Below are 15,244 nucleotides of genomic sequence, written 5' to 3' on the forward strand. Positions count from 1 at the left end.
TGTCATTGTTACATTGTGGCAGTTTGCCCAGAGTACGTACGGTACCAGAGCCTCTTGTGGGAGGGGTTTCAGCACAAAATCAGTCATACAGCGCCCCCTGATGGTCTGTTTGTGAAAATCATTATATTTTTCATGTAAAAGTGGGTATCAGCTACTGATTGGGATAAAGTTCAATTCTTGGTCGGAGTTTCTCTTTAAGGAAATGATTTCTATTGTTATATACTTTTATTTACCGTACTTGGTACTTACATATTATCCCATCTGCAGAGTTTGGCCGCTTCTTGTTTAAGTTCTGTTTGCTTCCCTGGCAAAATCTAACCATTTTTGGAAAGCTGAAAATCCTGGCTTTCATTTGCACCAGGTCTTGCACCTGTGTAATTCTCTGTTCCCAAGTTAAAGGATTTTGAAGGAGGGGTGTCCCCTGCACTTGGGTGGAGAAAGCGTGATTGCAGAAGTACTGGACGAACCCGACATTGATGATCAGCAGCAACCCCAGGAGGTCATCTTTTCTTTTCGCAGTGGCCTAATTACAGAGGAAGAAGGAACAGCCCAGCTATACCCCCTCGTCTTCTCTCTGTGTGTTACTGGCTGGAGACTCGATTCCAATGTGCTCTCTGCAGCCAAATGCAGAGGACAAACCTCTTTCAACCCCCCCTAACTTGGGAATGGGGCATTGCACTGACTCGGGACATGATGGTTACATTTTGGTAGAGGATCAAACCGAAATTAAACAAGAAGCTGCCAAACTCTGAAGGCATGATAATGATTACCATTTATTTTTTGAACATTTTTCTCAAAATACATTTAATTGTCGCTTAGAATTTGATCCTGAATTGCAGAGCTCTTAGTTATGGAGTGTTTTTTAGCAACTTGTTGGAATATCTTCAAGTGGTTATATGGTGACTCCTCCCTATATGTAGAAAAGGGAAGAAGCATTTCTATGCTGTATCCATGGGTAAGCCAAGCCAAGTTAGAAAGATTTGTGGTCATGGCGGTACTGTCCTGGTTTCAGCAATGCCTGTTTGTCATTCTTGGCGAGGCAGCCTCATGACTAAAGGTGGCCACACACCATACAATTTTTTAAATATCTGTTCAATTTAAGAATTGCAATCAATTTTTCTGACTGATTGTAACATTTCAAAAATATGACCAATGTACCACACACCTATGTTCAATTTTTCCCCCAATTATGATAAAAATGATTGGAAACTCTAACAAAATTTCTAGGATGTGTATATTAATAAATTGACAATATAACACACACCATACAATCTTTAGAAAGATTGCAGAAAAATATCTGGCAGTCCGGATCGTTTAAAATCGAAGAAAACGGGAAATCCGATCAGATTTTTCAGTTGAATGAAAAAAAAGCTTTCGATTTTTTTCGGGAGATACGATCGTTTTTATCGAATTACTGTAAAATCGGATCATTTTATTGTATCGTGTGTGGCCACCTTAAGGCTAGCTGCAGATTTGCACTAAGCAGCAGAGCTGGATGTCAGGTAGGCCCCCACCTAATTCAGTTTATTGTGCTGGCTAAAGCAGCAAATCTGAGTCTCAAATAATATGAATATGACCCACTGTATTGTAGTTACTCTCCTATTTGCTTAAGCTAGATGCAAGAGTTTCTACATCTGAGCTGAACAAAGGAGGAGTCTTCTCTCCAAATGGCCCAGGATCTGTAAGATCCATTTGTAACCAGCTGCCATTTGTAACCAGATACACTACTTAATATGTGTTTTTCTTACTATTATGCTGGCAATACACGGTTAGTTTTTGCCGTGCGTTTCTCCACTGGATCGTTTTTGCCGCTCGATTCTGCAGTCAATTCTCTTATAACCAAACTGTAGTGCCCCTTTAAGTAATCATTTGTGCTCAATTACTGAACAACGGTGCAAACGACCATTATTCAGTACCTCTTGCTGCTCCTCTGCTTGTCATTCCCTCCCATAGGACAGAGCAGGCTGCCTAGCCATAGCCAAGCAACATATCTATACAGTTATGGTTTTAAAAAAAACTGTCATTCTAAGCTATCACCATCACCATGGTTTGTTTTAGGCAACTATTATTTAGTGTTTGTACTAAATAATAGTACAAACTCACCATCACCACCAGATTCTTGCTGCTCTAGGTCCAGTATGTTCTACATTTACACAGATCCATGCTTGCCCTGCAAAACTGTATTGGTGTCGACTGAAAACATGTTTGTATTTTGTATATAAAGAAAACAAAAACATTTTTTTGACGGTTTTGTAATATTCTATAGGTTGGTGATGTTGGGGACCCCAAGGCCTTTCTTCTTGAAATATCCTGGCCAGAAGCCTATCCAGAGTCGGCACCAAATATATCCATGAATGCATTTTTTAACAATCAAATGTAAGTGCATTTTTTTTTAATTCTTTGATATGCGGGTTTCTTCCTGCTGATGTGTTTTCTGCTTGTCTCCCTTTAGAGCCCCAGCTGTCAAACAGGGTATCGTCTACAAGCTACAAGAGCAGGTGGAGGCCAACCTGGGCACAGCCATGATGTACACTTTGTTTGAGTATGCTAAAGAAAATAAGGAAGATTTAATGGAAAGTCACCAGCCTTTCAGCAACACTATTGTAAGTATATGGCATGAGGATTGTCTTTATAATGCTGGGCATGCATATAGGCTAGAAATTCTTTATCTAATTTCAATGATGTCATTGGAAATTAAACATACTGGTTGTTTGATTGAATAAATAAGACATGACATTTATATCATGCTATTCTCCTGGCAGGCACAAAGCACTTCAGGGTTGCAACCACTTGGTGCGCTCTCCATGAGCAACCAGGAGCTTTATGGAGCCTTGCCCAAAGACTCTTACTGGTTTACTTACAGGCTCGAGGCCAGATTTGGACCCTGGTCAAAGGCATGTACCCTACATCAAAGGCAGCACTCTTAACCAGTATGCTATCCAGTTTAGGGTTGCTCTAACCGAGTAGCTACCTACTCGCAGCTACTCTGAATTGAACACGGGAGATAGGGGGGTTAACTTACCCATGCCGCCGCTGTCAGCCTGGAAGGAGGCAGCATGGGAGTGACATGGAACACATGGTCTGACGGTTGCAGCATAGGTAAGTTAACACCCCCAACTAACCACCCTCCCCCAGTGCTGGCTAATTTAAATTTAGATTCTGAGCTTTACCTCAGATTCCCTGCAGAATCCACTCAGTGTGCACCAATATGCTTTTTGGGGAAAAATCAGCACCATTGATAGATTTGTAATTTTTACTTTTTCCTGTAATACCGTAATGACCTGTGTCTTCAAAACTACCGCTACTTACAATGAAAATTGCAAATGTTGGCCAACGTTTTATTTTGAGTAGGCTGGTTCTGTCTCAATATCTGCCCATCTGCTGTAATTTGTATAAGTCATGGAAGTTCACACTGATGTTCTGGCACTGGTGTTTTACACTGCTGTGAATGGTGCTTCCCTAAAGATGAAAAAGATATTGAAGGTCACTTTTATGCTTGTACAAACACCTCTGATCTTTGTAAAGATTTTACTGAGAGGTGTGGTGCACTGAACTTGCTTAGCGCCTTTACCTGAACTGATGTGTGACATCATGAGATAAACATGGGTGAATATTATACTTATCCTACTAAAAACTTCTTTATTTTTTTTTTCCTTGCAAGAATTGAAAACTAGTTGTTATATCTGTACAAACGAGGTAGTCAAACAGAAATCAAATTCAGCCCTCAGCCTGGGCTCTCCTGCAAAGCAGACAGAAATTAAAACTCTACTCTCTGCCTGAGCAAGCGCTGCTGATAACGAGGCAGGGCTAGAAAGTTTAAAGGACAACTAAAGTGAGAGGCATATGGAGGCTGACATATTTCTTTCCTGTTTAAAGGAGTTCTTTGGTATTGTTTTAAAAATAAAATCCGACACTTACCTGGGGCTTCTATCTGCCCCCTGCAGCTGTAATGTCCCACGCCGTCCTCCTCCGATGCTCCGTTCCCCGCCTCCAGTCCCGTCCTAAATACGCGACAAATTGCACTGTTGCTGCACAGCCGTGAGCGTCATCTGGAGCTTACTGCGCAGGCGCAGTACAAGAAAACTTTGTACTGTGCCTGCACAGTAAGCTCCCGATGACGCGCACGGGACCGAGCAGTATTCATCTATTTAGATGAATATTAGACCAGCGGCAGGGAACCGAAGATCGGAAGAGGACGGCGTGGGACATTACAGCTGCAGGGGGCAGATAGAAGCCCCAGGTAAGTGTCGGGTTTTGTCTTTTTAGAACCTCCACAGAACCCCTTTAAGCAGTACCAGTTGCCTGGCAGCCCTGTTGGTCTATTTGGCTGCAGTACTGTCTGAATCAGACCAGAAACAAGCATGTAGCTAATCTTGTCAGATCTGACAATAATGCCAAAAACACCTGATCTGATGCATGCTTTTTCAGGGTATATGGCTAAAAGTATTAGAGGGAGAGGATCAGCAGGGCTGCCAGTCAGCTTGTATTGCTTTTAAAGGAAATAAATATGGCAGTCTCCATATATATATATTAAACCACTATTATTTCTTTTTGTTTTGCTGCGGAATGAATCAGATTTTGCATCATACTGTCATGGCTGATGTTTAGATTTTAAAGCTCTTAAAGGACATCTGAGGTGAAAGCAGGGGGGGGGGTTGTTGTCTTTTTATCTGCCTGGGGCTTATTTAGATTTTTGTTTCAACAGATAAAAAATTTTTACCTAAGGAGTGAGTTTTATAACGAATATCTTTTAAATGAATGTCACCTTTATTATATCATTTACAAGTACACAAAAACTGTATTATCTGATATTGTTATGTAATTAGGGCTATTGGGAGAAATGTTCTAATTTGTTGTCTCCTTTGAATCAAACTTGGTACTCACTGTACCATTCTGGGAAAAATCTGTCTGGAGTGACCTGTATTTGTTTTTATTCCCCTTTGAGACATTAACAGGGGGTGACGGTACATTAGCACCAATGAACATAACATCTAGTAAGAAAAAAGAGAAAAAGGAGCAGCTGACAAAAGCACAAAAACGTAAACTAACAAGCAAAACAGGTAAGCATCATTAGTTATAGCTGTCATAGGAAATTAGTATTATTTCAATTGCATGGATACCTTGTTAATATGCATTCCAGTACCGGAGTGCTATGTGTGATTGTTATGTTCTTCTTACTCGGGTTGTCAAACGTTCAGCTTTTTTTTTTTTTCTTTTTTTTTTATTACTGTGTAAGTGATTTGTTGCTTTCTAGATGAGTATAGTGTAAGCTGAGATATACAGCTGTCATTTGACTGAATTCTGAGTGTTCCCATAATGACTACTCTGCTGCTCGGCTACAGGTAGTGCAAGGGTCATGTCCTTTCATGTGTTTTTGCTTAATAATTATGGGATAACGGGGCAGTTTGCTGAGCCAAATATACAACTGCATGTGTGAAGCAAGTGATTATAACGTGGTTTAAATAATGATGCAATACATGAAAGCTTAACTTCAGGCACTTAACACAGAATATAATTGAAATAAGGTCATCTGACAAGACAGACGTTCTGTCCAGCAAGGTAGGTGGCTCTACACAGCCCAGCTAGATGGGACAATCGCAAGCTTGACCTCTCTCCTCTCCATTCCAAGCAGAAACACACAGGCCAGCACCAGTGCTCATCAAACATTTTACTCATACTAAGCCATGGAACCCACTAGCAGCACTTTTCTAAGATTTAGTGATTTGGAAAGCTCTTGCTAATGCAATGCAGATTTTTTTTTTTAAATCACATCCCTCAAGTGGGATCACACACATAGCATTACATTAGCAAGAGCTTTTCAAATCACAAGCACTTAGAAAAGTGCTGCTAGTGGGTCCCAGGCCTAATGCCTAGTACACACCATACAATTTTTTTGTAAGATTTTCTCTTATGCTGGGCATATATGGGTCGATCCGGCGGCCGATTATCCGCCGGATCGACCCCCGCGCCCGGATCGATTCCCGCTCGTCCCCGCTGGTGCTTTTTCTGCTCGATTCGCCACTATTGTCCACCCGCGGGTATCGAGTGCGGAATAAATCCCCGCGGTCATCGGACACGTTGGATATTATCACTCGAGCCAACGGCGACTCGATTGATAGGCCTGCGTCGAGCCGTGTATGCCCAGCATTAGATTTATACAGCAAAAGGAATGGCAGCGCTTTCAAAAACTCATACCTGTTTTAATAGCATAAGATGTGCAGAGCTCCAATAACTACTGGACTAAAATACACACCAACACTCATTGCAGGCACAAAAAGTGGGGGAACATGACTTCAGTGAGGGAACATGACTTAAGCATTAGATTTACCTGCCAGATAGATAATTTCCAACATGTTGGAAATTATCTATCTGCCGAGCAATTAGGCATTGTTCTACTCAGCAGGAGATAACCAGAAGACAATGCACCAGAGATAATGACCCGTCTCTACCAGTACTTTACAGAAAATCTAATTACAGAAAATGTTACAGAAAATCTATGGCTGGGCATACATGGGTCGACCCGGCGGCTCGATCAGCCGCCAGATCAACTCCCACCACCGTCCGGAATGATTCCCGCTCGTCCCCGCGGGCGCTCCTTATCTTCCGCTCGATTCCGGCGGGTCATTGGACCTGTCGGATATTATCAATCGAGCCATCAGCGGCTCGATTGATCAGTGAAAAACTACCCGTCTATGCCCAGTATAACAGAAAAATCTAACAGAAAATTGTATGGTGTGTACTAGGCATTACTGGCCCCCAAACAGGAAACAGAAGCTGAGAGAAGCAAATCACACTTCATTCAGTTATTATTATTATTATTATTTAGTATTTATATAGCGCCGACATATTACGCAGCACTGTACAGTGTATATATATATATATATTGTCTTGTCACTAACTGTCCCTCAAAGGAGCTCACAATCTAATACCTACCATTGACATATGTCTATATTATGTAGTGTAAGTACTGTAGTCTAGGGCCAATTTTTAGGGGGAGCCAATTAACTTATATGTATGTTTTTGGAATGTGGGAGGAAACCGGAGTGCCCGGAGGAAACCCACGCAGACACGGAGAGAACATACAAACTCTTTGCAGATAGTGCCCTGGCTGGGATTCAAACCGGGGACCCAGCGCTGCAAGGCGAGAGAGCTAACCACTACGCCACCGTGCTGCCCCTATTAGTTAGCCATTATCTGATTATTGTTACAGTATTTTGGGCTAACAAATCACTTTATCTGTAGCTAATTTGCTTAAACCATTAAGGGGGGGGGGGGGGGGGGGAGGTAAGCGAATTAGCTTGTTTGTTTTTGTTGCCCATGATTAAAATCAGGGGGAAGAGAAAAGCAGCAGCATTCTTACTGAGTTTTAAGTAGTTCTCCTCACATATGAAATGTTAGTGACTGACAACTGTGTTAACCCTCACATTAAGGTCTTGTGCTTTTTAATACGTACAATACATTTTCTGATGCGAACCGTGTGCATTTTAATACTGGTTTGTGTGGCTGTAATTCAGCACATTGGACCTGGAAACATGCATTGCACATTTTAGTCGATACCGCCTGGTAATATAAAAGTCTATGAAATTTCTCTTTACTGCTCATGCAGTGGTCCTATATTAGGACATGAGTTTACTGCTGCTTTTTTAAGAATTTTTTTTATGTCCACAAAGACTTGATTACTAATACATCACTGGTACTAATGCTTTTAGGGGTGGGCAAGATTGGCCACAGCCTGGGGAACCAGGGCAAGAGAATTGGTGAACTCACCTGTCTGGGATCCACACACTGCTCACCTTCTTCCTCCTAGGAGTCCGTCTTGTTGGCAAAAGCGCCCCCTGGGATGACATGACACCGTATATGAATACTGTGTATGAATTATAGCACTGTTGGAATGTAATTCATTTTTAGACCTTTATTCTGAACCCAGGTTCGGCACAGGGTGGGCTCTTACTGAACCCACGACTATGATGAAATTGATACAATTTTGCACACAATCAGGAAAGGAGTTGGAATTCTTTGGTTTTGAATGATTGTATTTTGTATTGAAGATATAGTATAAAGTGTTATTGTATATATTTGCAACAGGTGATGAAGTTACAGTATATGCCAATTCTTTCTTTATTTTGGTCATATTATGCAATCAAAGGAATTTGCACATGCTGGTCAGGTGACATAGCACACATCCTGGGTTAATTATACGATTTAGAATACATGTTTAAAAGTCTGTTTTGCTCAGAGTTCTTATTGAAAGTGTTGTCAGAAAAAAAAAAGTTTTAATAATAATAATAATAATAATAAATCAAAAATGACTAATGTGCTTTGTATCTTTAGACCACAAAGGTGAACTGCCACGGGGATGGAACTGGGTTGATGTAATTAAGGTAACGACTAATGTTTTGGCAACTTCTGTATGGTGAGGGTTTTTTCATGTATGTGAAGACTAATTTTTTCTTTTTTCATTACATTGTCCAATTGATGGGTCCCTTGGCTGTTCATAATCATCTAGCATGTAAGTAGAAAGATATGGTTTAAATATACTCTTGGAATTATTAAAATTGTTAGGTTGCAGATAATTATTTATTTTTTGCATTGCATATGGTGAAGTCCTTTTATGTTCTTTTTGTATAGCAACAAAATGTTACACTTAAATTTTATGTGAGGCCGATTGCCAAGTAGGACCACTTGTTAGCATGGATATTGACACAGGTTGTTTAGGACCAGATAAGCATATTGTACATCAGAACCAATGAGTTTTTGCCGTTTTTAATGCATATGAATGTTATATTTACCATGTTTGGGAAACTGTGGGTTCCTGAAGTTGCGAGTTGGTTAACCTCATTCATCTGAATCAGGTTGCAGGCTGGGTATGTGTAGAAAGTACAGTATAGTGGGTAGATGCAGGTAGTTACAGCAAGTATGACAATTCTCTGTATCTTGTTTATCAAGGATGTGGGTGCCCTGTTCTGCTCTTCGTTATTTGAGGACTGTTACTTCTCTCTGTTTTTATTAAAATCTTTAAAAGAATAATTCGCTTTGTTAATGTATAAAAATAGGTTTTATTTACTTTATAGCCTTTCCACATGTATTTTAGGAGAAAAAGGAAAAAGTCAGGTCCAGGTTGCAGGTCTGAAAATTTGTGGGGTGAGAATATCGGATCCATCAGCAAATCAGGTGGTGGGTTGATCTGAAAAATTACTCCCATGCTGGTCTCTATTGTAGGTGTGTAAAGGGGAAGCCTGGCCAGTGTGAATGGGCCCTGATAATTTGTGAAACTTCATAAAAATAGTTGTTGAATCAAGGGTTCTTCCTCCATTCTGACTCTACTAGCTGCAAGCTTGTTATATGTGTGTAAGGCTCCTTTCACAGAACAGATGGAAACGGATCCTATGTCGAGCAATAGGATCCGTTCATAATGGGTCCATTTGGTCTGTTGTGGTGAAAAGAACTCAAGTTTCTGTCCTGCACGATTTTTCCAGATTGACTGGATGAAACGGATGCCGATGGGTATACTGAGTGGGTAGCAATGGGGAATGGAACAAAACGCATGGGTGAAAAACTGATGTCCAAATATAACAAACTGATCCGTTTGAAACTAAAAGGATCAGTTTTTGATCCTTGCAGTGTGAACCCAGCCTCTACCAAACATGATTGAAGCCAAAAGTTCAGCATGACAGCCAGCCAATCACCATTCTGCTCCTTATCCTTCACATTTCTTTCCCTTTACATTTCTTTCCCTTCACCCTTAAGCTACTTCTTTTTTCTAACTAAGATCTATATTTTCTTCCAGTGATCAGGACCCTACCAAATATTGCTGTCCTATTTTTCCTCCTCCTCATTGGAGTTGAACAGTCCACATTCCTACTTTGTTTGTTCATCTTGTTTGCTATTGCCTGTTGCAATACTATTGTCTGATATAATTTAGATTACCGACTGCTGTAGGATGTGTTGTATAAATGTGGAATGCAAAGTCTTCTATTGTAAAATTCTACTGTTCTTGCTAGTTGTCCATTCTGTTATCCACCATTGACTACGCACCTATGATACCCTGTATGACATATCTTTGCAACTATGCCAATCAAGATGTTTTACAGTCTGTATTCTCTATTTTCAGCTGGCTAAAACGGGCTCCCACGAGGATGAATAGGAAAGAAGTGCAACCTTTTGATCCATCATGACTCTGTACATCTCCAAATTCTTTCTTATTTTACTGCAGTAATTTATTAAAGAGGTCACATTTTATAAGTGGAGCCGTTTTTGTGGGCTTCCAGTTTAATAAAGAAGTACCGTGTTTGATGTAAACTCACTCGGCATTTGTTATTTTGTATGGTCAGTAATCTCCTAAAACATAGAATTTGGCTGTGTTGGGAAGGTGATCAATCTGAAACATGTTAGCGTGACCTGCTCAGTGAGATGCAAATAATTTTGAGTTAATGCAGGATTATGCAAATTTTGTGTGCAAATCTGTGCATCTTGAAAATTAACCAATCAAATCCTGCTGAGGTAGGTAAAATTTCATTTTCAAGCTTAATACATTTGCATTAAAAATTTTTGCATAAATCTGCATTGACTTGAAATTACTTGCACCTCATTGACCATCCCTAGCCACAACCTCTTGATGCCTCGGAGTAATGTAATATTAATGCCATAATGCAGTGGCTGGATAGTGTAATGGTTAAGGGCTCTGCCTCTGACACAGGAGACCTGGGTTCAAATCTCGGCTCTGCCTGTTCAGTAAGCCAGCACCTATTTCAGTAAGGAGTTTCTTGGGCAAGTCTCCTTAACACTGCTACTGCCTACTGAGTGCGCTCTAGTGGCTGCCTCGCAAGCGCTTTGAGTCCGACAGGAGAAAGGCGCTATACAAATACTGCCATTATTATTATTATTATTATTATTAATATGCTCTAGCCTGCTTCTGTTAAAGAGACTCCGTAACAAAAATTGCATCCTGTTTTTTATCATCCTACAAGTTCCAAAAGCTATTCTAATGTGTTCTGGCTTACTGCAGCACTTTGTACTATCACAGTCTCTGTAATAAATCAATGTATCTTTCCCCTGTCAGACTTGTCAGCCTGTGTCTGGAAGGCTGCTAAGTTCTTCAGTGTTGTGGTTCTGTGATGCATCTCCCCCTCCAGGCCCCTCTCTGCACACTGCCTGTGTATTATTTAGATTAGGGCAGCTTCTCTCTTCTCTCTTATCTTTTACAAGCTGGATAAATCCTCCTCTGAGCTGGCTGGGCTTTCACATACTGAGGAATTACATACAGACAGAGCTGTCTGCACTCTGCAGGAAGAAACAGCCTTACACTTCAGTGGAAGATAGCTGCAGGGGGAAAGAAACACACAAATGATCTCTTGAGATTCAAAAGGAAGGATGTATACAGCCTGCTTGTGTATGAATGTATTTTCTATGTGTGGACATACTGTACATCAACCTACTTCCTGTTTTGGTGGCCATTTTGTTTGTTTATAAACAAACTTTTTAAAACTGTTTTTAACCACTTTTAATGTGGCGAGGAGCGGCGAAATTGTGACAGAGGGGAATAGGAGATGTCCCCTAACGCACTGGTATGTTTACTTTTGTGTGATTTTAACAATACAGATTCTCTTTAAGGTTGACACACACGATACAATAGAGTGATCCGATTTTTCGATTAAAAAAAATCAGATTTCCCAAAAATTCGAAAGCTTTTTTTCTTTTTTTTTAAATTCGAGCAGCAAATCTGATCAGATTTCCCTTTTTTTAATCCATAAAAGTTGATTGGGAGTGGTGGATATTTTCTAATCAATTTTTATGAAAATTGGCATATGGCAGATTGTCAATTTATTAATATATACACTCAAGCAATTTTCTCAGTGTTTCCAATCATTTTATCATAATTGATGAAACATTTCAAAAATCCTGACCAATGTACCAGTCAGAAAAATTGAGGGGTTGCACCCAGGGGGAGTAGTAGTGATTTATTTTTTAATAGATACCTATTAAAAATTGATTTGCAGATTGTGGCAGCAATAGAGCCCTCTCTGATCAGTTGTTAATCAAAGAGGGATGTATCGTTTGGGCACATCAGGAGAAAGTTGGTCCATGTACGGAAGGCTTTAACCTTCCCTTGTCACTCAGCAGCCGAAATGTAACCATGTCGAAATACCTAGGAGGGAAGTGTCTCATCCTGATTTGTCCCTTGGGAACTGTACTTGGCTACTCTGAGTTTCCAGGAACTTTTCACAGCACATTTTACTCGCAATAAGCTGGTTTGGGGGGTTGCAGATAGTGCTTACCGGTACTGCTCAAGCATGAGGGTTAGCACAAGATATGGCATGGTTTTCAATAAACAATAATTTCTAGTGAGGTTAGTGGGCACAAATGTCAAATACTTCTGTGTCTGGTTTATGAGATCAGCTTAGTTGTACTGTAAGCTTGACATCCCTCCCAGCTCCAGTTATAGGCCACTATATTTCTCAGATCTACTGTAAACCCTCCTCACATTAGGAACGATGATAAATGTTGTTTACTGCAGAGTTCATCAAGTCATGATTATACTGGTTTGACTGTTTTACAAACTACTGTAATTATCTGGAGAAGCCTCCTGGAGCAAGCGAGGTGCTTGCCAGTTGCACATTCCATTTGTTATGTTTTGTTTGTGTAAAAGTTAAGAGTGATGAACCAACAGTGGTTGTCAGTGTAGTCTTTTTTGATCACTTTTGCAAGTGTTCTGTTCTCTATTTATTATACATCCCTCATTTTTATAGATACCATTACTGCTTTCTATATAAAGGAATACATTGCATAAATGTCTTTGGAAATGTGAAGTAAGAGGAATATAGAGACTACCATATGTATTCTCATTTTACAATATAAATATTGAGGGGCTGCCCTTCAGAATGCAGTGTTACTATTCAATGTTTTATTCCTAATAATCATTCATGTTTTATGTCCTACACTTTATCATTGATTTGATATTAATGTGACAATGATCATTCATCCTGTATCTGAGCCACGTCTGCAAAATGCCAGATCTGTTAATTCAGAAGGGTTTTGAGACAGAGAATCAGCAACAAAAACAAGTAAGAAGCATTTTTAGAAATACTTTTAGAAATTAGTACCTCATGCTCTCCTCTCTCTGCCTGTTTGCTTACAGTAAATCTTAAAGAGAATCTGTACTCTAATATTCTTACAATAAAAAGCATACCATTCTATTCATTATTTTCTCCTGTGCCCCTCTGTGCTGTTTCTGCCACTCTCTGCTGCAATCCTGGCTTGTAATTAACAGTTTTAGGCAGTGTTTACAAACAAACTAACCAGCTTCTAATAGGCTCAGCTAAGCATAGTGTATGAGTCATTCAGAGTATGCAGGGGGCCTGCAGAGGGTGTGTATCGCTTCTACCAATCACAAGCAGCCCTGCACATTCCACACAATCAAGCTTTATGCTGGGAATACACGGTTCGTTTTTGCCTTCGTTTAAACCTTCATTTCGGTTGTGCCTTTTGTCCTTATCGATCCCGAAATAATCGGTCATACGGTTAATATCACCACCCACGGTTTCGTTTTTTTTTTCGATTCTGATGGTTTCGTTTTTCCAATGATCGAAGGCTGCAAAGAAACGAAACGAAAATCCCTTTTTACAGGGACGGACTAGCATAAACGAATATATAATCGATCTGAACAGCCATCAAGCCTACCAATGGCTCGATTAGATGGATAAAGAGAGATAATATCAAACATGTTCGATCACTAGTCGTTCGTTTTTGGGGTCTATTAATCGAAACTATAATGAGATTATGACTATTTTCACATACGTTTTCAACACTCGATTCGTTTACCGAACGAATCGAAGGTTTAAACGAAGGCAAAAACGAACCGTGTATTCCCAGCATAAGCCCGACAAACAGGACAGAGGAAAGATACATTGATTTATTACAGAGACAGTGCAGTTAGGAAAGACTGCAGTAAGCCGGAGCAGATTAGAACAGGCATAGGAACTTATAGGATAGAAGAACTAAGGCTGAAAAATTTGTTACAGAGTCTCTTTAAAGGTAATCCAAGTCCAAAAAAAAAAAAAGCTTTTAACATACCTGGGGCTTCTTCCAGCCCCCTGGACTCCTACTGTGTCACAACGTCCTCTTGATCCCCTCCAGGCAGCGGCAAAGACCCCTGCTAAGCTGAGCTGTCGCCGGCGGCTACTGCGCATGCGTGAACCCTAGTCGCGCTCTTGGCGCTGGGTGCGTTCTGCCCATGCGCACTCGCGAATTACACATACTGCGCATGCGCAGAACACTCCCGGTTACAGGAGTGCGTGCTTTGTGGAGGTTTTCGACACTGCCCGGAGGGGATCAGGAGGACGTTGTGGGCACAGTAGGAGTCCAAGTGGCTGGAAGAAGCCCCAGGTAACTTAATTTTTTTTTTTTTTTGTGGCTTTAGATTCCCTTTAAGTGAAAATACTGATGAGATAAATAATTTATCCTCCTGCTAAAAATAGTCCACAGTTGCATGAATTCCGCACAGAAGCCTGCAGCACACCATAATAATATAAAAATCCAGAAACTGTATTTAGCACACCAAAAGGGCAGCTGACGTGTTTCCGACACACAGTTTAGTCATATGCACTGAGGGAAATTCTGCTTGCTTGACAGCATCAGCCGTTATCTACCACAATGCATCAAGGTTCACAGACTGGAAATAGTCATGGCCATGGCAAAGACCTCACACTGTGGCACTGTGGGAGAGGTTTCACCACAATATCAACTATACAGACCCACCTAATGATCTATTCAAGAAAAGGTAAAGATTTCTCGCTGGAAAGGGGGTATTGGCTACTGATTGGGATGGAGTTCAGTCTTGGGTTAAAGTTCCTCTTTAAGTCAGAGAAACTCTTGCATATGAACACTAGGGTAAGGGTTAAATATATAGCTGGTATAAAGGGTTGGATTAATGCATTCTGAGGAATGGTGGGGCAACCGTCTACCCATGCATTATAAAAACCAAAAACATTTAAATACAAAGCAATAGGCGGATTCTTACCAGGTACCAGGACCCGAAAGCAAGCAAGAAAAGTTTGATATCAGGGTCTACATACTGGGAGTGGGATAATCTTCTAAAGAGGGTCTTTAAGGCTACTTACACACTAAGACGTTGTGTTTTAGGGGACGTTATAGTCACATAACGTGCCCCTAACGCAACGCATGGTGGTGCGGGAGAGGACGTTAGAGTGAGCCGCGTTAGGCGGCTCTATCCGCATAAGGTCTCCCA

General features: G+C 40.6%; 1 protein-coding gene across 1 annotated transcript in view; it reads left to right on the forward strand.

Moving 5' to 3' along the window:
• RWDD4 (RWD domain containing 4) overlaps positions 1-15,244 on the forward strand; it is a 38,441-nt gene that overhangs the window by 9,686 nt on the left and 13,511 nt on the right. The window contains exons 3-6 of the mRNA XM_068273637.1: positions 2,267-2,376; positions 2,453-2,603; positions 4,946-5,060; positions 8,332-8,408. Of these exons, the coding sequence (XP_068129738.1) occupies positions 2,267-2,376; positions 2,453-2,603; positions 4,946-5,060; positions 8,332-8,408 (453 nt within the window). The remainder of the gene's footprint in view (positions 1-2,266; positions 2,377-2,452; positions 2,604-4,945; positions 5,061-8,331; positions 8,409-15,244) is intronic.

The sequence above is a fragment of the Hyperolius riggenbachi genome, chromosome 1, assembly GCF_040937935.1.
Source record: "Hyperolius riggenbachi isolate aHypRig1 chromosome 1, aHypRig1.pri, whole genome shotgun sequence".
NCBI lineage: Eukaryota > Metazoa > Chordata > Amphibia > Anura > Hyperoliidae > Hyperolius > Hyperolius riggenbachi.